The sequence below is a fragment of the Delphinus delphis genome, chromosome 13 (assembly GCF_949987515.2).
Source record: "Delphinus delphis chromosome 13, mDelDel1.2, whole genome shotgun sequence".
NCBI lineage: Eukaryota > Metazoa > Chordata > Mammalia > Artiodactyla > Delphinidae > Delphinus > Delphinus delphis.
The window spans coordinates 2,070,143-2,094,422 of NC_082695.1; the positions used below are offsets into that span (position 1 = coordinate 2,070,143).

General features: G+C 56.9%; 1 protein-coding gene across 1 annotated transcript in view; it reads left to right on the top strand.

Annotated features, from left to right (window-relative positions):
• The window catches only part of RIMBP2 (RIMS binding protein 2), a 238,106-nt gene that overhangs the window by 195,681 nt on the left and 18,145 nt on the right, over positions 1 to 24,280 (top strand). Inside the window, exons 10-18 of the mRNA XM_060029334.1 lie at positions 2,154 to 2,963; positions 6,299 to 6,450; positions 7,426 to 7,887; positions 9,776 to 9,919; positions 12,502 to 12,660; positions 15,362 to 16,057; positions 17,574 to 17,691; positions 23,228 to 23,412; positions 24,104 to 24,272. Of these exons, the coding sequence (XP_059885317.1) occupies positions 2,154 to 2,963; positions 6,299 to 6,450; positions 7,426 to 7,887; positions 9,776 to 9,919; positions 12,502 to 12,660; positions 15,362 to 16,057; positions 17,574 to 17,691; positions 23,228 to 23,412; positions 24,104 to 24,272 (2,895 nt within the window). The remainder of the gene's footprint in view (positions 1 to 2,153; positions 2,964 to 6,298; positions 6,451 to 7,425; positions 7,888 to 9,775; positions 9,920 to 12,501; positions 12,661 to 15,361; positions 16,058 to 17,573; positions 17,692 to 23,227; positions 23,413 to 24,103; positions 24,273 to 24,280) is intronic.

The following is a 24,280-nucleotide window of genomic DNA, read 5'->3' on the forward strand; positions in this document are numbered from 1 at the left end:
TCCTCTGCCCAAAACTCATAACCTTGGTCACTTTTGTAGCTAGAGGATGAACATGGGACATCCCCAGGAGCTTCATAAATCCAGATTCCTCGGTTCCCTAAACTCTCCCATTGCCCTAACAGAAGGGTCTCGGTTTCCTCCTGTCCCTCTGAGCAGAAAAAAATTGTTTCTTGCTAAACTAGCGTGACCTCCTGGAGTTTCCCTGGAGCTGATGGCCACACTCTTGACTCTTGTCCTGGGGTTGATGGGCTCCGAGATCAGGTGGCCTCCGCTGAGGTCGGTGAGCGGCAGCCCAGCCTGGGCTGTTTTTCTGAAGGTGCCAGAGCCTGGGGTCATTGAAATTCTTGGTTTCCATTAGTTACTGGAAAAACAGTGGCACAGCTGTGGGTGGGCCTCCCGAGAAATTTCACCACAACTGGTGGCGAAGCTGCTGGAACTCTTAACACAAATCCACATTGCCGTCACCCACGTGCGCACCAGGGGAGAACTGTGTGCCCAAGGCGGCTGCCAGGTAACCCTTGTTGGAGTTCTCTAGAGTATTTGCGCCAGGCACTGTGCTCACATAGACTTTCCAGAGGCCGGATGGAAGGCAGGCGGCAGAGCTCAGCGTTCCGTTGTCCACGTGACAGTGGCAAGCTCACCTCCCCTCGCTATGCAGACGGCCGCGGTGGCCACCTTAAGGGGCGGCTGTGGCGATAAATGAGGAAGCAGACGTGGGGTCTGAGGACGCGGCCTGGTACACAGGACTTGCTGTCACTCCCACCCTCCTCCTTCTCGGCGTTCCCTGTGTCAAATGACGCTGTTTTCCGAGCATCCTCGAGGCAAAGACTGACGTCTCAAGACCCGGCCCCTGGGGACAGGAGCAGAAACAGATCCTCACTGATCCTGGGAGACTCGGGACTGACTCAGTGGTCAGCATCCCTGTCGCCCGGGCCCGTCGCACGTCCCTTGACGTGTGCGTGTGTCTACTGGGAGCAGACCCCACCCTTCGTTCCACGCTGCCCAGCCTCCCGGGTCCCCGGACCCCCAGTCAAGCCCTTTCTGCGACGCACCAGGGGAAACAGCCCTTTCCCGCTGGTGTCGCGAGATCACCCAAACGGTGTCATCTCTGAAGCTCCTCTGAGCGCTTCTCAGTTTTCCACGGCTCTGCTCTCAGCAGCTTCCGAGCCCCACGAGTAAAGAGAACGCGAAGAAATTAGACCATTTCATGAAATAAAAAACGGTCCCCGCCGTGACTGCCCGCAGCCACGAGAGCTATTTCATGAAATAAAGTGGTCCCCGCCGTGACTGCCCGCAGCCACGAGAGCTATTTCATGAAATAAAAAGCGGTCCCCGCCGTGACTGCCCGCAGCCACGAGATCTATTTCATGAAATAAAGTGGTCCCCGCCGGGACTGCCCGCAGCCACGAGATCTATTTCATGAAATAAAAAGTGGTCCCCGCCGTGACTGCCCGCAGCCACGAGATCTATTTCATGAAATAAAAAGTGGTCCCCGCTGTGACTGCCCGCAGCCACGAGAGCTAGTTTGGTGGCGTTCTTCGGGCCACTCAGCCTCCAGGTGGTTCTGGGACCAAACTGATCGTTTCTCACCAAACGGACACATGTCGGGAATTTCGCCAAGACAGACACATTGCTCTGCAAGGGGCGGGGGGAGGAAATTCACCTTTTAATTCCTGTTTGTGTGATCGCCTAATCAAGAATCAGAGTAAGGTGTGTAATTTTTTTAGCCTCCAAACCCACGCAGTTTGCATGTTGTTTGTCCTTCTGACACACTCTTACTGAGCACCTACTCTGTGCCAGGTGTGCCTGTAGGTCTAGCAGGGAACAGAGTCCCTGTCCTCCCAGAGCTTCGTCCCCGTTGGAAGGGGGGCGTTGACACACATACGCGGGTGGCTGGCCGTGGTGTGCTGGGCGCTAGGGGGGAAGCCAGCCTCACTGGTGGGGTGGCAGATGGCAGGTTGCGGGGTGCTGACGCAGGGGCGGGGGTCCCGAAGAGGTGATGCTGGAGTGATTCCTGTAAAGGGCTGAGGAATCCACTGTGACCCTGCTGCTTTCCGTACAGCAGTCCCCTTGTGGGGAGGCGCAGACTCCACTGCAGGCCCTCGGGCCCCCATGGGACAGTTGGGCGGTAACCCTGTCCTCGTACCCCACAGGCGAGCTCCTGGACGGGCAGAGGGGCCTGGTGCCCTCCAACTTCGTGGATTTTGTCCAGGACGAGTCTCGACTGGCAAGCACTCTGGGGAAAGACCAGGATCAGAACTTCATCAACCATGCCGGCGTCGGCTCGGACGGGGAGCGCATCCTGGACCTCCACTCCCCGACGCACACGGACTCTGGCCCCTCCGACCACGGGGCGGGGACGCTGGACATGAACATCGATGACATCGGAGAAGACACCGTGCCTTACCCTCGGAAAATCACCCTTATCAAACAACTTGCCAAAAGTGTCATTGTGGGCTGGGAGCCCCCGGCGGTGCCCCCGGGCTGGGGGACTGTGGGCACCTACAATGTGCTGGTGGACGCAGAGACGCGCCTGAGCCTGGCGCTGGGTGGCAGGACCAAGGCCCTGGTGGAGAAGCTGGACACAGCAGCCTGCACCTACCGCATCTCCGTGCAGTGCGCCACCAGCCGGGGCAGCTCGGACGGGCTGCGCTGCACGCTGCTGGTGGGCAAGGACGTGGTGGTGGCACCATCCCACCTGCGTGTGGACAACATCACGCAGGTCTCCGCCCAGCTCTCCTGGATGCCCACCAACAGCAACTACAGCCATGTCATCTTCCTCAACGAGCAGGAGCTGGACGTCGTCCGGGCCACCAGCTACAAGTACCAGTTCTGCAACCTCAGGCCCAACGCGGCTTACAAAGTGAAGGTCCTGGCCAAGCCCCACCAGGTGCCCTGGCAACTGCCCCTGGAGCAGAGGGAGAGGAAGGAGGCCTTCGTGGAGTTCTCCACGCTGCCGGCAGGTGAGCTGTCCTCCCGGGGTGGGGGGTCGGGGAGGAGGTAGTCCCCAAGGGAGGGGATGCCGGGATGTTGCCCTGTGCAAGGGGAGGGGCGGGGGGAGCGGAAGGGGAGCCGCTGCCGACAGCCGGCGCCGTCCCGGAGCATCCTTCCATCAGCCGGGGACCACGGAATACACCCACGCACGCCTCTGTGTGTGTGAGAGGGAAAGAGAAAGCTTGGATTCTGTTCAGGGGCCGTGTTGTCGGAAATATTTAACGCTTGCGTCTGTAAGAGGCTCGTCCTACAGAAAACCGGAGGAAATGAGAGCACCCTGGGCCATTGGAGGGTTCCGTCTCCCCCGTGTCACCCACTCCTGGCCGTGCGCTCACAGAGAGGAACCTGGAGGGGGTGCCCACAGCGCTCGCAGAATTGTTCTCCCTTCTCGTGTCTGCTTTTGCTATACATACACATACGCGGATATATCTCACACATGCGGGTGAATCTGCGAAGACGTGAAGTTCCATTGCAGACGCTATCTTGGCTTCCTTCCCTGCACTCCCAGCTGTAACAGGAGGAGGAATGCACCCCTCTCCCATCCCCCCCCCCCACTCTCTCCCAGGAAACTGTAAAGACATGGGTTGAGATGGACATCCTCTGATTTATCCACGGGGCAGCTGTCACCGCCGTCTCCACGAGGTTCCGTCATGCTGATCTCGCCTGGGGCTCGCGTACAGGGCAGCCCTTCCGAGGAAGGCAGCTGTGCGCAGGATGGGAGCCCGAACACCTGGGGAAGAGCAGCCTTCCTGGAGCAAAGGTTGTGTCTGCAAAGATGTGTGAGGGCATATTCTGATACCTCGAGGGCTTATTTTAGTCCTGTGATGTTCACAGAATTCCCTCAGAATGCCTGTCACTCTCCTCGGATTTGTCTTCTGTGATTGATTAACCCAGCTCTGCCCAACCTCATTTGTCAGCAGGTTGACAAACAATCCAGTGGTTCTCCAGGATCATTTCTACCAACTGCCGAAAGCCTTCCATCTCCGGCTAACTGGATTTGCTTTTAATTCCATGGTGCTCTCCCGTCTTTTTGAACTCCATCATCAACTAGAGTCTGACCTACAAAGCAGCAAGGTCAGGGGCAGGCGGGACAGACACTACTTCGAGGAGGAAGCAGGTCTGAGTAGGAACTCATTTATGAAGGGTCAGTTCATTCATCTTGTAAGGTGATGCTGGGTTTCCTGCCTGCCTATCGGGATGTCAGATCGTGGATATTGGGCGAGTGAGGACTTGAGCTTTTCATTGGTTCCTGGTGGGAAGTCTTGTGGTCAGTGCTGGGGGGTGAAGAAACCAGAGACACCAAACCCAGAGACCCCAGGGCCTCCGAGGAGAGGCAAGAGCACATACGTTGGGACAGCCGGGAGAGTCTTTGTGGAGAAGCTCAGGTCGAGATGGAGAGGGACCAGGAGAAGATGCTGAGCCCAGGGGGGGCCTGTTCCCATGGGTTCACGCCCAATTCCTGGCTGTCTTAGTCAGCTCGGCTGATGTAACGAAATGCCGTAAACTGAGTGGCCTATGAACAACACGCGCTTATTTCTCACAGTCCTGGAGCTCCTGGAGGTCCGAGATAAGGCGTGGGCAGACCCAGTGTCTGGCGAGGCCCACTTCCTGCCTCCTAGACGGTGAAGACACTGTGTCCTCACCTGGAGGACGGGGTGAGGGAGCTCTCTGGAGCCTTGTTGATAAGGGCACGAATCCCGCTCATGGGGGCTCCCCCCTCACGACCTGACCACCTCCCACGGGCCCCTCTTCCAAGCACCATCCCCTTGGGGGTTAGGATTGCAAGATACGAATTTGGGGGGACGCAAACATGCAGTCCACAGCAGACTAGTGCCTTTGCCTGTCCAGGCAGAGGAGGATTTGGACTGTGGAAATGTCACAAGTGAGAGGCGTGGGGAGGGCAGCCCCTGAACCTCGTTCAGCGTGAGCGCGTCATCGGGCACGTGGCTGGACCAGGTGTCCCCACGTGATGGACGTCAGTGCGACCCCCTCACCTCTCAGCCACTGGAGGGATGGGCTGGAGCTGGCAGGTCACAGCTACACAAGTCTTCCGCACCCACAAAACCCCGGCCCTCCGCTGTCATTGGTCTTGTGGTAGAAGTGGGCACCCAGCAAACTCCCAAGCCAGTTTCAGTTCTTGACCTTCGCCCTTAAGAAGAATAACCCATCTGTCATGTTTGAATGGACCGTCCCGGTAGAATTTAACTTCTGAAGCCGGTTGTAGGGAAGTTCAGAAGCCCCATATTGCAGTGTGTTGAGGGTGGCTTGCATCAGCCCTTCTCATGAGCTGCACTGAGCTGCACGCCGCCGGCGCTTCCAACACACAATAGCCCAGCAGCTTCCCTCGAACCTTACCTTCCTCATTTGCAAAACAAGGATGCGCTGAATTCACAGGACTGTTGTGCGGATCAAGTGATGTAAAGAGTCCAAAGTGAGTAGCAGAATGAGCTGCACAGAGAAAATCCTCAGCAAACAGCCACTGCCCCCGCCCCCCCCCCCCCCCCCCAGAAATCCACGGGCCGGAGCCGCGTCTTGGAGGATGAAGCGCATACCTTCCTCCGGAAAGCTACACGTTCCTTTCCAAATAGAACGCTAGTTATGGGGGTTTTGCACCAGACAGACCCGGGGGGAAAGGAGCTGCCTGTGGGTTACAGGGCAGACAGGTGGTCCTGCTGTCCCCAAGGGCCACCTGGAAGGACCAGCGACATGACCCTGGCCTCCTTGTTGGTTGAAGTAGCTACTCAAGACTTCCATGGTGAGCGCGATTCAAACGGTTCGGGGGCAAAGGAAGCGGCCCAGCTGGTCAGCCGGGCAGTGTGTGTGCAGAGCCGGTGTCCAGGGCCGGGTGGCTTCATCAGAACCGTCTCTCTCCAGCTTCCGGTTCTGTCCTGTCCCGCAAGGCGGTGAGATGGGGGATGTGCGGTCCAGCTCACTGCCCCCAAGTCTGATGAAGAGAGAGACGGAGGGACAGAGGGAGGGAGGAGGGGCGCGGGAGAGGATGGAGAGGCGGCAGGGATTTCTTTCCTCTGCCAAACGCTGGGTCCTCGTGGCCGGCTGGCCTGGCCCGGGTCACGGGCTCCCCTGGGGACGGGGCACCCGTGAGCGGGGTTCCAGGAGGGCACCGCGCGTGTCCGGTAGCTGCCACCTTCTCACTCTCCTGCCCTGCTTTCACGCTTCATGTTCTGCCCGCGACCCCTGGAGGCTTTGACAGAAGATCTCGTTTCCGGGCGCCCCCAGCCGTGCGTGGTAGCAGCTCTTCTGCCAGAGGGCCGCGTCCTGAAAGCCCATCTGCTCTGTCCCCCAGGTCCTCCCGCCCCTCCCCAGGACATTGCCGTCCAGGCCGCGGCCACCCCAGCCACTGTCCAGGTCTCCTGGAAGCCGCCCGCGCTGACGGCCACGGGGCTGTCCAATGGAGCCAACGTCACCGGCTACGGCGTGTATGCCAAAGGACAGAGGGTGAGTCCTTGCGGGGGCAGTGCTCGCCCCAGAGACCCCAGCACTCTCCGCTCAGTGACGCGCGACTCTCCCTCTCTCCTCAGCCCCCAAGACCCACCAGCAGCTACTTAAGCACCCCCTGCGCCGCCATCCCGGGCTCGGCTGCAGGACACGGAGAATTCCATCCTTTTTGCGCTGTCCTCCTGCCCAGAGTGCTCTCTGCTCTCCTCCCGCAGTGACTACCTGTCCTGCCCCGGACCTTTCTTGTTCTCCCCTGGGTACCAAAAATTCACATCTTTCGAGCCCCACGATATCAGGGCCCACTCAGTAGATTCCACCAAAACGATTCTTGGCGAGACGGTAGTCCAAATGCCCCGGAAACGCTGCAGGGAAGTGTTAATGCCCGCTGTGGGGGAGCCCGCAATCTCAAGCCCCAGCCGGTCCGGGCACAGGAGACAGACACGGCTGCCCTTGGGAGGCGGGGCTGGAGCAAGCTTCTGCCTGCTCTCCACTGCCCACCGTGTTCCCCGCAGCCCCAGGGCCAGGGCTGCTGCATCAGACGCGGGGCGGTGTCCCAGCTCGCCCCCAGAGAGCGGCCGCTGCACGGCCCTCTCTCCTCCCAGCTCCCCGCAGAAGCCCCGCAGGCAGGGCCCAGAGGGGCCGCAGTCACGTGTCCCCCACGGCCGGAAGCCCGTTTTGGCCTCCGCCGGCACTGCCCCGGGGCCACGCTTTGGCAGTGACACGCCCGGCATTCTGATTGCTCTACGCCCCCGCGGCTGCTCCCGGATTGGCTGTGGACGCGGAAGAAGAGGGTGTGCTCAGCGGCGCCCGCAGGCCTCCAGCGGCGGGCGGGAGGCGGGGCTGCCGCCTAGCGAGGTTTCCGGGCCGGGGGGTGTGGTTTGAGGGGGATGTAGGCGGGGCCCAGGGCCCTGGCTGCTGGAGAGGCGCCCGGGCGACCCCTGACCCCTGACCCCTGACCCCGCTCTCTGCGCGCAGGTGGCTGAGATCATCTCTCCCACGGCGGACAGCACGGCCGTGGAGCTGGTGCGGCTGCGGAGCCTCGAAGCCAAGGGTGTGACCGTGCGGACCCTCTCCGCCCAGGGCGAGTCCGTAGACTCTGCCACCGCTGCCATCCCCCCCGACCTCCTGGTGCCTCCTGCCCCCCACCTGAGAACTGCTCCCACACCGAAGCCATTAGCAAATGCTGGAGCCCCCGATACCAAAGATGAACACCTGGGTCCGCACGCCGCGGCGCATGAGGCCTGGGAGCTCGGCCGGGCGCCTGCTCCGGCCCACGGGCACCTGCTGGAGCCGCCCGGCCTGCAGGGCTCGGGCCCGGGGCGGCGGTCGCCCTCGCCCAGCCGCATCCTTCCGCAGCCGCAGGGCGCCCCGGTCTCCACCTCCGTCGCCAAGGCCATGGCCCGGGAAGCCGCGCAGAGGGTGGCCGAGAGCAGCAGGGTAAGGCTGGGCGTTTCCTCGCCGGTACCGCTGCCCGTGCCGTGCGGTCCGTCCCTGCAGCCCAGCGGGGATGGGACCTTCCACGGCACCCCGAGTCGGCGGGGAGACGCGCCCCGAACTCTCAGCACCCAGAGTGGCGGCGTTGACGTGGGGAGAAGGATGCCGTGTTCATCCGCCAGTTTTCCCCTAGGGCTGCATTCCAGGGCATTCCAGGCCTGAGCCTGTCGGAATCAACGTGTGTTTCCATTGCGTAGATACAGACCCAGATAACCAGAGGAAAGGGTTATCCACCAGCCTGGCTTAGCAGACGAGCTAACAGCCCGCTAACCAGGCTCTGGCCTGTGTCCGGGGATCTGAGAGGTGCCGCCTGGGAGTGGGCTTGGGGCACATCTTCCTAAACGAGGGTCACCTCCTGGCTGGCTCACTTCAGACTTCTAGCTGTGTGTGTGTGTTTGCGCATGTGGCCATGTGCCTGTGCGTGTGTGTACACACGGATAGACATGTGCGTGCGTGTACATACATGCACGCACACGTTTATATACACGTATGTATACATAGATACCTACGCGTAGAAATGCACGCACATCAGTATATTTGCATGCCCATTGCTAGAAATCGCCTGGACCGTGGGGATGAGTACTCGCATGACCGTGTGGCCACTGCCCAGAGGAAATGTGCAATGAGCCGAGACATTGTAAGAAGCAGCCGTGAAGTGATGCCGGAGAGGAGGGTGTGGACCTGGGCTAGGCCGCGGGCCCCTCCCTGCCTGGGCCAAACCCCCATCTTTCTCCCTTGGGTGCGCTTGTCTACCAGGGCGCCCAGCTTGTCTGCTGCAAGCCCAAGGTCAGGGCCCTGGCAGAGGGGACAGTGGTGGTCAGTGGTCTTCTCAGCTCCGCCCAGCCAGCCCATGGGGGTCTCTCCTGGACGGCAGCCCCTGGCAGTGCCTTCTCTGAGATGCAGGTGGAGACATCCATGTCGGTGCCGGGAGACCCTCACCTCCTGGGCATCCCCGGGCCCGGGCCAGGCCCCCTCCGGGCTGGAGGCCGGGTCAGGAACTTGAGGAGAGGCCAGACCCCTAGAGGTCAGAGCTGAGGTGGGCGGGCCACGGCCAGGCAACCGGGAGGGGTAAGAGGTACCGTGACAGCACTTCAGTGCCTGTTGAGAAGCTGGAAATCCAGGCTTTCTGTGGAATCTCCCGATTTGTTAATAGTTACACAGCAGTTTGTACCCTTGACTAAAGGAAATGCCTCAGAATGTGCACCTTTATTACGGGCACCCTGGCACTCCGCCCTGATTTCCCGCAAAGCAGAAGCCCAGGTGCTTTGGTGTAGGAAGGGGCTGGGGGGCGGGGAGCTCTGCACACCGCCCCCCCCCCCGCCCTCTCAGGTAGCAGCCACGCATCCCACCACCCTGAGCTCCCAGACAGGACCCCCGAGAGCAGGCTGGAGCCAGAGGCTGGGCCCAGGAATGCCTGGGACAGTCGCCACCTCCCCACCTCCCCCCGGCCTGCCTTCCCCTTTTAGAAGGTGTGGAGAGAAAGCAAACCTCTGAGCTTCCATATTCAAGAAAAGGTTAACTGGTCACGTAAACAGCCGGGCCAGGGTGGCAAACAGAGGGAGAGGAGCCTTTCCTCAGCACCCACGCGTTACCTCCTGCAAAGGCAGGAGCTAGTTCTGGTGGGCATGGGAGGGGCGGCGGGCACCCAGGGCAGCATCAGAAAACGCCCGCCAGCCTGTGCGGGTCACTCACCCCAAGTCCCTTCACACAGTGGCTCCGAGGAGGCAGAGGAAAGGATGGAGCCCTGTCGGGCCTGGAAGCCGCCTGCCCCTGTGCCCATCCCCAGGGCCAGGCGGCCTCTGCCCTGACACCTCCCCTCTTCTCTTCCAAGCTAGAGAAAAGGAGCGTCTTCCTGGACAGGAGCAGTGGGCAGTACGCAAACTCGGACGAGGAAGACAGCTACGAGTCCCCCGACGCCAAGAGGAGGGGCGCGTCGGTGGACGAGTTTCTGAAAGGCTCGGAGCTAGGCAAGCCGGTGAGTGCAGCTCCTGGGTGCATGGCCCCAAGGCCCGGGTGACAGCAGCCACAGTCCATTGGAAAGTTTAGATTGCACAGTGCCTGCGTATTTGTGACCTCACGGGGGACAGTTTCAAAAGTCAGAATGTGAGGTTTTTGCCCTCCCTGACTGCCCTGTATGAGTATCCGTTCATGGGCTGATTCTGTGTTTCAGGTGAGTCTCCAGGTAACCGCCTGGTCTCAGTTTAGGCAAAACCTACCGTTCGTTTCTTTACTTTCGTTCATCAGGCAGATGTGTGATGAGCGTCTGCTAAGTGCTAAGCATCATGGGAGATTCAGAAATTAAACGGTCAGCATCCCACCCTTGGAGGGACAAAAATGTCAGGGCTTCTTGTCCCAGACCGGGCTCACGAGTGACAAATCCATCCAATGTGGGTTTGGTCTCCAATTTCTGATTATGCGTATTCTAATGGAAATGTTCTTTAATGGTGTCAAGACCTAAGTCTGGGCAACAGGAAGAGTGGGGCCTGGAGAGTCCTGAGATCTTGAGGTGTCAGAGCTTGAAGACCCCTCAGATGTCAGACCCTCCAGCCCCCTCAACACACAGCTCTGCAGCAAGGCAGTGTACAACCTAGCCAGGAAGAGGCCTTGGAATCTCACAGACTTGGACTCATTTCCTGGCTCTGTCACTGCTAGTAGGAGGCAAGTGACTCAGCTTCTCCAACCATCAGGTTCTTTATCTAAAAGATTAAAGTAAGTCTATCTGCATTCATTTAAACACAAGAAATAGAATGCCCAACTAATAATGACTAAGATAACAAAGAGATTTCATTCTCCCACATCGCAGGAAGTCTCAGGTAGGAGGCTGCAAGGTTGATTCAGCTGCTCAGTGGTGTCCTGGCTCTAGGTTCTGAATCTTCCATTCTTTTAGCCTTTCTCTCATGGTTACAAGGTGGCTGCCATTGCGCCAGTCGTCACACTTTCATATGACAGCACCCCAAGAAGGAAGGAAGGAAGGAAGGAATGAAGGGAGGGAGGGAGGGAGGGAAGGGAAAAAGGAGGGGGGCTTTCTTCTCAGGCACATCTCTTTTAACTGGTAGAAAAATCTTTTCCAGAAGCTCCATCAAGACTCCCCGTGACATCTCACTGGGCAGAAGAGAGGAATAGGAGTCCTATGAATGGCTTATCCATGATGTATTTGGCAAACAGCAGACACCTCCTTCCATCCCACGGGTTTATTACTAACTCATCATTGGGTTTGAATCCAGTGAGATTGTGTTCTCGAGGAGAGTTCCTTCCCATTTGCCTTGGGGAGACCTCTTTCAAACCAACCTGATCTTCGTTTATTCATTTAAAATCAGTTCACCTTTACGTCTTCTCTGCAGTGCCTGATAGAAAGAATTAGGGCTGGAGCAGCTCAAATGCTGACACACAGACTTCCCAGGCTGAGAGCATCTGGGCCACTTCTCTGAGGGCTCAGCTGGGTCGGGACCCCCAGCCTGGGCACTCACGCTGCCTTCCCATCAGCGGGCCAGGAACTTAGTGCCACTCAGGTGCTGACATGTCTTTATCTAGAGGAGTGATTGAAACTGGGGTATTTTTAATAAGCATGTCTCGAGATGCTATTAAAGGCACTTGTCTGGTTGCCCACCAGGAGAATAAAGAAATTGCTCTTAATGGACACCATCCAGCAGAAACAAAACAGCTTTATGCATGTTTGGGGCTCATAAGTCTGAGCTCGTAGGGTGTGCAGTTTGAGTTGCTGCAAATACTCGAGACGCTGAATAATGGGCGCTTGCTTCGAGGGTGGGGACGGGACCGCTGAATTGGACCAGCCCCCAAATCCCCAGACCCCATCAGGGCTGCTGGTGGTTCAGTTTACATGTTAGCAAGCTACTTTTCCTTGCTTTTCTGTTGACCCTTTTCCGCTGTCCCCAGACTCCTCCCGAAGCACCCCCAGCAGCGGGCCTTCTCTGGTGTCAGTGACCAAACTGGGCACAGAGTGGGCACACCACACAGTGGGGGGTCCCACCCCGCCCGGACCGGGCTGTTCTTTGACAACCCAGTGTGTGCACGTGTGTGAATTTCAGACTGCATGGTTTTCTTAAAACTCTTAGGCGCCCTTAATGGTGCATTTGCACCCCTGCCACCCAGCACTCTCTGCTCCCTGCCCCTAGATGCAACCTGCACGCTCACGGGGGGCCTCGAGTCATGCTGCCACCTGAGTTTACGACCTGTCGCTTGAGCCTTTGTCCAGCCACTAAGTTGGAGAGGCTGACGGTACCCAGAAAAGCGATGTTTTCCTGTGTGTCTTGTGAGCCCCCTGGCATTCTGTCCTGCCAAGAGCCCAAGGGGTCTCTGCCTGGGCCCGTCTGGATTTAGAGTTGGGAGGCCTGGGCTGGTCCTCTGTCTGCCATCCCAGCTTGCCGCAGGCTTGGGGACTGTGTTTCCCTCACCTCTGGGGTGAGCACCTCACCCAGACACCGAGACACGACTCTGAGCTCAGAAGTGGGCAGAGCAGGGGAGGCCAGCCAGGAGGGGCCCCGGGTACTCCCGCGTGCTGGAGCTGCCCCTCCATCTGCATCCCCTTCTCCTGCCCAGCCACACTGTTGCCATGGAGACGAGTACCACACAGAGAGCAGCCGGGGGTCCGACCTCTCGGACATCATGGAGGAAGACGAGGAAGAACTGTGCTCGGAGATGCAGCTGGAGGACGCGGCCCGGAGGCGGCCCGGCGGCGCGGCCCGCAGTGCCCTCAAGGTCAGTGCCGGGGCACCAGGCCCCTCCCCGCCGTCCCCACAGCCGCCCCATCCCTGTCCCTTTGCCAGGCCACGAGGCCGGCTCCAGAGGCAGCACCTGGTCCTGCAAGCAGAGTCCACAGGTTCGCACGGGCTTCGCTCACTGTTGAGTCTGCGCTCGGGGTCTCCTGTCCCTCCTCTTTCCCCAAATTCTGGGTGAAGGAGTCTGGGAGAATCCACTGGGCACCCCCAGGGGCACCCACCTCTGCATCAAGAACTGAATCGGAAAGAATAGAACAAAGAAGATTCCCACCCTGCCAACGCCCTGGCTTCCGTGGCCATCCGCAGACGGGCAGGGCCTGGGAGGGCGCGAGTCCGCCTCCGAGGCAGACTGGAGACTGGGAGCGAGTCGCGCAAAGATTCTCAACCGCGGTGGACGCTGCTGGACCGCAGGAGGGCCAGGGAGAGGGGCTGTCAGAGGAGGTCAGAGGAGGGTCCTCCCTCCTGGAGGACAGCGGCGTCCACACACCAGCCCCTTCTCAGACACCTCCCACCCGGGGCCCCGGCATCCTCTGCTTCCGCCTCTGGCGTAGCCGTCAGCCAAGGGTTTGACGCGGGGTCACCTTGACCAAGATCGCGCTCCAGGCCCCGGGACGCACCAGGAGCCGTCCTGCTGCTGCCGCTGCCCGTTCCAGCTGAGCATCTGTTCACTCGGCACGAGCTGGTCGCCCCTGTGCGCCAGGCCCTCCGCCAGGCTGGGGTATGAGGATGGACATGACCTCCGACCTCCAGCTGCTCCCAGCCCAGCGCGGGAGACACACAAAGGGCTGGAGAGCTGGTCGGGCCGCTGTGGGGTTTTCACGTGAAAAAGGCCTCGGAGAGAAAAACCCCGCCCGACCCCGGCCTTCCTCTGGGAACACAGAGCCACGCATTTTGAATGGTGGACGGAAGGCAACTCCCAGATCTGACTACCCGCTCAGTGCCCGCTTGCATAGACCAGGCTGCCTGACGAGCTCCCCGCAGAGGCCTCCCGCAGGGCCCCGGAGACGCTGTCGCTGGAGAACCTGCAGATGCCTGTGCAAACCCCGCACGGCTGCAGCTCCTACACCCCCCACCGGCCCCCCTCCTCCCCGCCCTGGGCCGCCGTCCAGCAGGATTCACCGTGACCTTTCTTGTTGGAGGAAGGTCCCAAGCTGCCCGCGGTCCAGCCTGACCCGCTCCCCATGCTTCCCCACGAGCTGGGCCGGCGAAGCGCATCTGCTTCCCTTCCCCTCCCCTCCCCCATGACGCTTCTGGGATGGTACTTCCTGCGCCGCGTTAGCAGAGAAACCAAAGGTCACCATGGCTCCCGGGGAGAAGGCCTAGAGGGCAAGTTCAGCGATCTGGACTCCTAGTTTCTTTTCAGAAATTCCAAGACTTAGCTTGGGGATCCGGCCCGCGGGCTCACCTTCCCACGTGGCAGCCCTGTTGGCTCACGTGCGCCCCGCTTGGCGCCCGGGGCTGGGTCGCTGCTTCCTCGCTCTCCCTCTCCACCTCCGTGTTCCCCGGAGTAGACGGCCTCCGTGGGGCGCTTGTGAGCAAATGAGCGAAGCGTGTGCCACGCCCTCCTCGCCTGGCCCTCGTGGGCTCCAGACCTGCGGCAGACGTGGCCCTGAGTCGACCCCGCTAGGTCCCCGTGCGCGAGGGGCGCACAGGCCGGTGGGCTGGGGGCAGGGAAGCAAATCCGGTGCTCCCCCGCAGAGGCGTCTTTAACGTGCACCCCTGGAGGCCCGTGGCAGGGCAAACGGTGGGCTTACGGCTTCGTGGAGTCGCTGGAGTGTCCCGGGAGGGGCGCCCAGCGGGCCGGTTCAGCGGGACCAGAGGAGGGGGCTGAGGGCAAATCCGGAGAGACACCGACATCCGGGACGGTGGCCGTGGGGTGTCCGCCCCTCGATGTCCATTAGGCCCCTCTGAGTGGGCCAGCCACCATACTGGCGGGGACGCGGCTCCTCGCTGGGGGCCTCGAGGTCCGGGGTCTGGCGGAGAGACAGGCAGCCTTTGCCAATACGGACAGAGCAAGACCGTCCCCAGAGCCGTGACTTTGGGGCGCCCGGTTCCAAGGTCCCCGCGTTCACAGCCTGAGATCTGAGCCAGGGAGAGAGGCCATAGGTTACTGCGCATGAGGATGGATTTCAGAGCGCTGAGAGCTTAGAGGGACGTGCGGAGTCCAGTGGCGTGGCCGGGTTGGGGTCCCCGTTTTGTGAATCATCTCCTGTTGCCGGCGGCCCACGGCAGCTGCCTTCCGAGTTTCTGAAGGTGCAGCCAGCGGACTCAGACGTCCCTGCCTCTGGGTGTAGCCGTGTCACAGATCCTAGCGCCTCGGTCAGCGTGAGGCCTCCTGCCACCATCCTCCCTGCACCCGCGGCCCAGCTGCCACTCTTCCCTTGTTGGGGCTGCATGGCTGGTCCTGAGGGTGTCAGGCCGCTCTGCGTGTGCTCTGCCCACCCCACCCTGCTCCGGCCCCATCCGTCTAACCCATTCTGTTCTCATTCCAGAGCCCCGGCCAGAGCATGCCATCCGCCCTCCCCTCCGCTCCCCTCCCGCCACGACTACAAGCATGCTTTCTGTCCCTCATGGCCTCGGAGACTAATTCTGTCTGTATTTTCTTTCCTTCCCTCTGCCCCACTTCATATCTGATCACACACTGACTCCCGGCACCTGTTCTAACACACCACCCCCTTAAGGAGTGCTCTAAGAATAGGACCACTGAACGTGCTTTCTTGGAGCTGCCCGAGAATCCCCAGCAGACCCAGCACAGTAAGAAGCTTTTCAGTATCCCTGAAGTAGCCGAGGAGGATGGAGAGCCCTGTGAGCTCTTGTACAAGCAGGGCTTCAGGGCCCGGACCCGGCTGGCCAGAGAGCCCAAGCCCGCCAGGCCCTGCAAGGGGCACGAGGCCCCGCTTGGCTCCCGGGTCCCTGCCAGACCCAGGGGCCCCCAGGCCGAGGACCTCGTGTTCGAAGACAGAGGCTGTCGGTTCAGCCGCTCGGCCACCAGGAGCCCGGACAGCGGCCTGGACTGTGGGAGCGAAGAGGAGGAGATACGGTTTAGTTTCAGAAGCCCCGCTGCCCAGTGCAGCCCCGGCCCCGGGCACTGTCCCTGTAGGAGGAGCCTGAGGCCCCTGCTGGCCCGGCGCCGGACGCTGACCCGGCAGAGCAGCGTCGAAGAAGATGTCGGGGAGCCAGCGGAGCCCGGCCATGTCGTCAGCAGCAGTGAGGCCCGCCCGAGCCCGGAGCGGTCCACCCCCAGCAAGTGCAGCTGGGGCGAGCCCGCGGGCCAGGAGGACTTCCGGGATGTCTGGAAGAAAAGCATAAAAATGTCCGACAGTAGGGCCAGTGCCCGACACGCCCAGCCTCCTCCCCGGGTTGCAGACGGTCCTTTGGTGTGTGAAGTAAACCTCCCGCTCACATCCGCTTGCCAAACCAATCCGTTTTCATTTTTTCACCTTCTTTTATTTTGGTGTCCATCCCGGGCACGCTCTCTGCTGGCTCTCTTGCATTTTCCATGCATCTTTGATCTATGCAGCTTCCCAGTCTGGAGCACGCTGATGATTTCTTTACTTTGCTTTAGAATGATGACCGCCTACCCCCAAATCAGTGATGAGTGTGGCTGCTTTAATTAAAGGACAACTGAATCTAAATTTTAATTAAGGGTTAGCTGAACTACGATTCTCCAAAAGTTTGGCAACACATACTTTGCAAAGCGAACCGTGGGGACTTACTTATGACTTACTGGTATTACTGAAAGTTTTTCTCTCGTTGTGGTTTTGGTTTTTGGTTGTGGTTGGTTTTGGCCTTCACCTATAACTGAAAAAAAATAGGGAACAATGATTGAAGAGATCCGTTTTTGCATCTGTTTCCAAAGGTTTTCTTTTTCTTTTTTTCCCCCGGTTTCTTTCCTGCGACCAGTTTTCAGAATGACTTTTCCATCATCAGCTCTAGACCCATCCCCCTGCCTTGTCTTCCAGGCTTGTGAGTGGTTTTCAAGAGTAGGGATTCCTTCAAGGCTTCATTCATCTCTATATTGTGTCCTCTTTTCAGAACACTTGCTCCTGTCATGCTGAACTTTTCCATGAAAACACAGGTGAGACATCCCGGGGCTCCAGGCCCTGGGTCTGAGCCGGTGCAGTTTGTGATATGTCCACTAGAGGGCGCCGATCCACAGCCCACTGACACCAGCAAACTGCAGCTCGCTCCCTGTTCCCCGCCTGTAACAGACTAATTTCCGTCACTCCCAACCCCGGTTCCTTCCCTGTGTCCCTGAAAACTTCCTGACTCAAATTACCAGTGAGCTGGAGGCTTTGCTTTGATTCTCATACATGATGCGATGCAAACCTGTAGTGTGAATCAGAGGCCGACTTACCCGTAAAGGAGGGCCGTTCAGGTTAGCCCTGGAATGGGATTGGTGTCTTTGCATTAGGGCCAAGACGTTGCCATGAGCTTCCAAGCTGATTACACACAGAAACTTCTGTCTTTGAGTTTTCGGTAACCTCACATGCAACTTTGCCCAGGCGGGACATCTGGAAACGCAGTGTTTCCCCCGCTTTTGTGGTCTCTGGAGGGGCTGTGCTGAGACTAGGAAAGAGGGGCTGAAGGTGTGATGAGTCGTCTGTGAGCCACTCTCACTGTGGTTCAAAAGATTTGGCGTCAGCGGCAGTAGCAGCAACAGAAAGGTGCCTCCCGAGGGACGCTCTCTCGCCCCTACCCGTGTGCTGTAGAAGACGGGGTGCCTGGGGTGAGCCCTTTTTCCTCTTCCAGGTTATTCAGCTAACCTTTCAGTTAAAAGCTAAGTTTAGTTGCCTTTAGAGCTTCTGCTTCTAAGTTGAACTGATTTGGCTGACAATTCTTTCCTTCCCGCGGCTGGCAAGCCTCATGACTGTGTTGTTGTTTTGTCTTTAGATTTTAGGAAACCCGGTGACTGCTGGACGGGCTGATCGGGTGGATCACGTGGGCCGGAGGTTTCCCCACGGCAGTGCCAGCCGCCACAGGTCCCGGCCAATGATGGTCCCGTCTGCCGGTTAGTGGGCCTGATGGAGGCCTCCCTCTTTCTTTTAAGCACAGAGCACGTGGCTGCTTGGTCCTCCATATAAATAGTTTTAAAAAGTCATTAGTGGCGCAATGGTTGAGAGTCCGCCTGCCGATGCAGGGGACACGGGTTCGTGCCCCTGTCCGGGAGGATCCCACCTGCCGCGGAGCGGCTGGGCCCGTGGGCCATGGCCGCTGAGCCTGCGCGTCTGGAGCCTGTGCTCCGCAACGGGAGAGGCCACAACGGTGAGAGGCCCGCGTACTGCCAAAAAAAAAAAAAAAAAAAGTCATTAGGAATAGCATTTTCAACTAAATACAGAACACCCTCGGTTATTTATGGCAGAAGAAGGCAGAAACAGCACAAGATAAATATAACCGAAATTCAAGTATTCTCAAAATATATTGACTTTTGACAGCAATCTTCTCCCTACCAGTTTTTCTTTTTTCACTGCAGAGGCTGCCATGGTAGGCACTGAAGAGATGGTGACGGGCCACCTCCCCACCTCCTAGGTCATGCTCTCGTGAGTTGCTCATGGTCAAAGCGGCAGAGGCGGGGATGGTGGCCGAACTCCAGATATCTAAACAAGCCCTGAGTCAAAGGAGGGTTATCTGTATGCGTGAAACCCTTGGACAACTGGGGTTGAAAGTTATGAAAAACGCCAGGAGGCCTGAATGTGTGCCCTGACCTGTGTGTTGACCCCGTCCATCTGGTCACCTCCTTGTGCATGAGTCATCCTCTGGCATCCAATTCCATTCTCTTAATTACTTTTTGGAATTCAGCCAGCCGTGCTGAAAGCTGTCATTGTAGTCATTCTGATCAGTCCGCTAAGAGGGAAACGTGGCTGAAGGTCAGATGGGAATCTTTCTACTACTGGAATGAACCCCGGCAAAACAATTCTAAAAAGTATTATGCACAAGATAATGGAATCTGGTAATCAGCACAAATAAACTAGCTTTGTGTGAAAACACACACACACACACACACACACACACACACACACGAAACAAAGCAAGAGACCCACTCATGGAACAGAAGTAGATGAGAGCAAAACATCTTGATCTGGCGAGACAAGGCTCAAGGAAAGCCACCCATGGAGGTCCAGACACCTGAAAACACAGCCCCAATCACATTTGAATAGCTAAGGTTTAAAAGACCATCGTTCACATCAGCCAAAAATAAAGACTTTATACAGCAATACAGATCTCCTGAAGTTTCGTCCTTCTTTCAGGCGTTTCTTCCTCATGGAGTCCAAACAATAGGGAAACAAAAGTTTCCTTTTCCATCTTTACAGTTTTTAGAATGTTTTTCTTTTTTTTTTTTTTGCGGTACGCGGCCCTCTCACTGTTGTGGCCTCTCCCGTTGCGGAGCACAGGCTCCGGACGCGCAGGCTCAGCAGCCATGGCTCACGGGCCGAGCCGCTCCACGGCATGTGGGATCTTCCTGGACCGGGGCACGAACCCGTGCCCCCTGCATCGGCAGGTGGATTCTCAACCACTGCGCCACCAGGGAAGCCCTAGAATGTTTTTATTTTTATCAGTAAAAAATTTCAGACTGTTAACCGACCTTTGAAAACACGGAGCGTATTCATTTAGCTGAAAAATAGCAAAATAAGCCGAAATATAAACAAAATCAGCTGGAAAACGCCGGTTTCACTTACTGCAGACGCACTAGCAGCGTTCTGTGTGTACTGAGCTCACTCTGGTTTCGAGTGTTGTAAGCTGCGGCCACGTCGCTCAGAACTTCATCTGATGTGTGTATAATTCCCCCGTAGCAATTACGGAGGTCAGGTAGGTGCTCCTGGCTTGCAAGGTAAATGACTTGTCCAGACTGACTGTCTTGAGGAACGAGGTGGGGACCAGTTCAAGACTGTTCTTCCTGTTTAGCTTGGTTCCTGAGTCCTCGTTCGACTGTGACTTTAACGAGTGAATGCTCATCATGTGAGCTGCCACCCTTCCCGTGGCTGCAGATCAATGCCGCGGCACCAGGCAGGGGTGTGCTCTGCAGGACGTCCCGTGGGTCTCCTACTCCGGTGTCCTAGGATGGAGAAGGAGAGTCTACAGGACTGAAAATAACGGTGCTGCAAATTCCCAGCTGGGCAGGGGCGTCAAGGAAAACCTCGGCGGACCCACCGCCTCCCCATCGGAGTCTCTAACACTCACTCAGTCAGTGTTGTCTTAAGGTAGAGAATGCAGAAGGCTGCACACGTGTCTTAATTTCGGTAACACACTAGCTACGTTGGCAAAAACAGAGTAGTGCTGTGGTAACAGCTTAACCAAAAGGTCTGTTAATAATAGAATTCAAAACATGTTAAATAAATCCGTGATACAGTTGCTTTCATTGTACCTGATTTCTCCTCATGGAGAAACGCAAGAAATCATGTAAGAGGCGTAATTAACACCGAATACTTTATATATTCATACACATATATACATACACAGATTGGAGAACCTATTATAATTTCAGAAGACAAAAGTGAATCGTGGGACTTCCCTGGTGGTGCAGTGGTTAGGAATCTGCCTGCCAGTGCAGGGGACACGGGTTCGAGCCCTGGTCCGGGAAGATCCCACATGCCGCGGAGCAACTAAGCCCGTGCGCCACAACTACTGAGCCTGCGCTCTAGAGCCCGCGAGCCACAACTACTGAGCCCGCGAGCCACAGCTACTGAAGCCTGCACGCCTAGAGCCCGTGTTCCACAACAAGGGAAGCCACCGCAATGAGAAGCCTGCGCTCCGCAACGAAGAGTAGCCCCTGCTCGCCGCAACTAGAGAAAGCCCGCGCCCAGCAATGAAGACCTAACGCAGCCAAAAATAAATTTATTTATTTATTTAAAAAAAACAAAAGTGAATCGTGTTCAGCAGCTACCAGAAAAGAAGAGAATCATGCCCCAAACCCTAGGAAGTGAACAGTCAGTGACGTGTGAACAGACTATTTTCCTAGATCTAGTCCCTGTGTAACCGGCAGTGGGGTCCAGCCGCTCGCTGCTCAAAAGCCAATAAAGAGGCCAGGTTGGTGGAAAGGAAAGTTTGCTTTATTTTGGAAGCTGGCAACCAGGTGGTGGCGGGGGACACCTGTCCAAAGGCCGACTCCCCCCTCCCCCGACAGTCGGGGGCAAGTGCTTTTATAGACGGAGGGAGGGGGCTCCGTGCAGAACCAGCACAGGCAGCCCCGACAGGCATCTTGAACTTGGTCATCGGTCGTCTGACCAGCGTCATCTTGATGGTTTTAGGTACAGTGAGTCTTCAGTTCCAGGGTCCGTTTGTTCCCATTTCCTTGAGGCCAGTTCTCGGAATTGTGGCAGCTCATGTCATGGCTACAGCCTGGTCATCGGGTAGTTCACTTCTCCACCTGGTGTGGGTTTCCGAGTCTACAAGACGGCTCCCAGGACACGGCTCAGGATATGATCTATAGCTCTTGAGGAGGAACTGAAGGTCCCTGATTATGCTTAATGACTGAACTATTATTATTTGGTCTCCTTTGTTTTCCTTTGCTTCCGCATTTTCTCACTTCTCTGATTAAACTTCTTCTTTGCTAAAGCTTTTCCGCAGACAGAAGGCAGGCGGAGGACATGGCGGGGCGGGCAAGGACCATAGGGCCCTGCTCTGTTTCACCTGTTCAGTTATATTTTTCTTGTGCAAATGTCAGCGATTAATACTTTAGAAACCTGCCGTACTCCAAGAGCATCCGTTTTCTTTTTCAGAGGAACTGAAGTCTATAGACCATATGCTTCCTAAGTATATTTTTAATAAGCAGTGCAGTCACAGTTAAAATATACCATACTTTTAATATACCCCGGGTTTCCTAAATTAAGAAAACAATGCCCCTTCTGATTTAAAAAGATAAAAATTACATAGCTCCACATCTAATAAATTCTAAATCATGTAATTAGCATAAGGAAGGCCTCATAACCTTGATCAATGACCCCAAAGGAGGATTTCACTGGGTTTGGTTTCTTCCTCTATAATGTTTCGTCTTTGCATTTATCTAGTTATTTACCTGTCAGGTGAAAAGGCCCGAGGGTATATACCATTCTAAACAGGAGGACTCTGTTCTTGCTGACCGACTGTGCAGGTCTCCACCACCCCCCCCCGCCCCATTTTCCCCAGTTACTTTGGCTACTGACCTTGTAGAGCAGAAGGAAATGGAACGCATTTTCTCTGTGTCCGGATGAGAAAAATGAATAACTAAAGAAACAAAACTTGGCCCTCTAGAAAGGAGACTCTTCTCCCTGGTTTCCCTGCAAGGAGAAGATGAACAGCTGTAAAGTATGTTCCATAGGTGACCCCCTTTCCCTCCGTAGAAGTGACAGTGGAAGCAGTGCCCTTGGTCGGGTAGTGAGGGAAGCAGTTCACCTGTAAAGGACGATGTTTATTCGCAGCACAGGTGGCCTCGGGAGCCGACAGGGGCCAGTCACGAGCCCCGGCTTTGCACGTGGCGTGCTGACCCTTCCTCCTTCCTGACAAAGACCCCCTCCCACCCCGGGCCAGGACATTCCACATCGGGGCAGAGGGAGGAGCGCCCACTCCCAGGTCAGACCAGCAGCTGGAGATAAGTTCTTCCTTGAGTCTAGCCTGCCACCAAGAAAGAGAAGGACCTCTCGGTCGCCCACTTTGGTCCCTGAGAAGACAGGTTTCCATGGACACATTCCACGGAGGCCACTGTTCTCTCCCCATGAGGTCTGATTCTCGTACAGCCTCTAGTATACGTTCTCTGGAGGAAACAGTGCAGCGACATCACAGCCACTCATGGAGAGACGCTGGTGTTCTGAGCCCTTGTTATGTGGTCAGAACAGTATAATTTACCAGCAGGTGTTCATTCTCTCTCTATATATATTTAAACGTGTGCATATGTAGTGAGATATATGCACATGTATGATGATATCTAATAATACGTGTGCATATAAGGATTTCAAAAAGAATTCTCTTTAGAAGCTCAATGGTAGGTAGACTTGAAACTCAGTCCCGCTAGGAAGTCATTAATTTGCTGTAATGCATTTGTTGCCAGTTAGCTATTTGGGGCTAAGTGAGCAGCTTGGTCACCTATATCAAACTTGGACTAATACACAGATGCCTTTCAGCGTCCAGGTACTCTGGCTCGGCTGTTACGGAAACACACAGAGGGGCTCCGGGTCTCTGGCCCCTGAACAGGCCTGTGCGGCCGCGTCCTAATCCCAAGGGCTCGCCCACCTGCCGCCCCTGGCGCTCAGGCCTGCCCTGCAGGGAGGTCTTTGACACAAAGTCCTTTATCTCTCTCCCCGTCTTCACACGCAGCACACCTAGGGTCATGCTGGTGCCTGTGTTGTGTGCTAGTTATTTGCTTGTCAAACCCATCTCTGTTGAGATGATCCACTTCTGCCTGCATACCAAGCTACCCATGTTTTTAAAAAGACAAAAGTTAAGGTGCCACAGCCTCCCAAAGTGTGGGCGTTTCTAAAACCACACTTCCTGTAACAGCTCATGTTTCTGGGTAAAGCTGGGGGGTGGCCGCGGGAATTACTTAGCACCCTGTCCTTTATCCCACACGCTCCCAGATGAGTACGGTGGGCGGAACCGGCTTTCTCCAGACTTCTACGAAGAGTCGGAGACGGACCCTGGGGCGGAGGAGCTCCCACCTCGGATCTTCGTGGCTCTTTTCGACTACGATCCCCTCACCATGTCCCCGAACCCAGATGCTGCGGAAGAGGAGCTTCCCTTTAAAGAAGGGCAGATCATCAAGGTGGGGGCATGGCTGGGGGTGATGGGGAGGGCACGGTGGGGGGGGAGTAAGGGGGAAGGATGGGGAGGGGCTCTCGCCAGACCCAAGTTCCTTCACACATCACACGACAAGCTGCTTTCTTTTGCATTCGACGTTCAGCCTTCCTCTCAGCAGAGGAGGGGGGCCTGAGTCTGCAGTCGGAACGAAGAAGCAGGATGCTCCCCAGGAGAGGGGAAAGAGCCTTGAGTCCTAAGTTTGCAAATTTCCACAAGGGCACTGACAACTCGCCTTTGAAAATGGTCCTAATGTTTGTCTGATAAAACGGGGCCTTTAAAGGATGGTGATGCTTACCCCACAGAATGGTACCCGCAGAATCTCTGTTGAGATTTTTTTCACTTCTAGAATATCCGACAGAGGCACTGTCTTCTTATGGAAGAACCATTTGCACTTCTAAGTGGGGTGGGGTCTCATCACCTGGCCTCAGCTAGCAGCCCCCCCCCCTTGATGGGAGGGCCAGGGGCTGTCCACACCCTGGAGGAGAAACAGGTTCTTGAGGTAGAGATGTGTAGGGCGAGCGCTACGTGTACACGTTTACACCCGCGTGCCGTGTCCTTCAAGTCTGGTTCTGACAGGTGTGACTCTACCGTGAGTAGAGCTGATGTATTTCTGAACCAGCCCATCCCAATGCCTTAACTTCTTCCCATGGCTCCAGGTCTACGGCGAAAAAGACGCTGATGGATTCTACCGCGGGGAAACCTGCGCCCGGCTTGGCCTTATTCCTTGTAACATGGTCTCTGAAATCCAGGCAGACGATGAAGAGGTGATGGAGCAGCTCCTCAGACAAGGCTTCCTCCCCCTGAACACACCTGTGGAGAAAATAGGTAAGAGG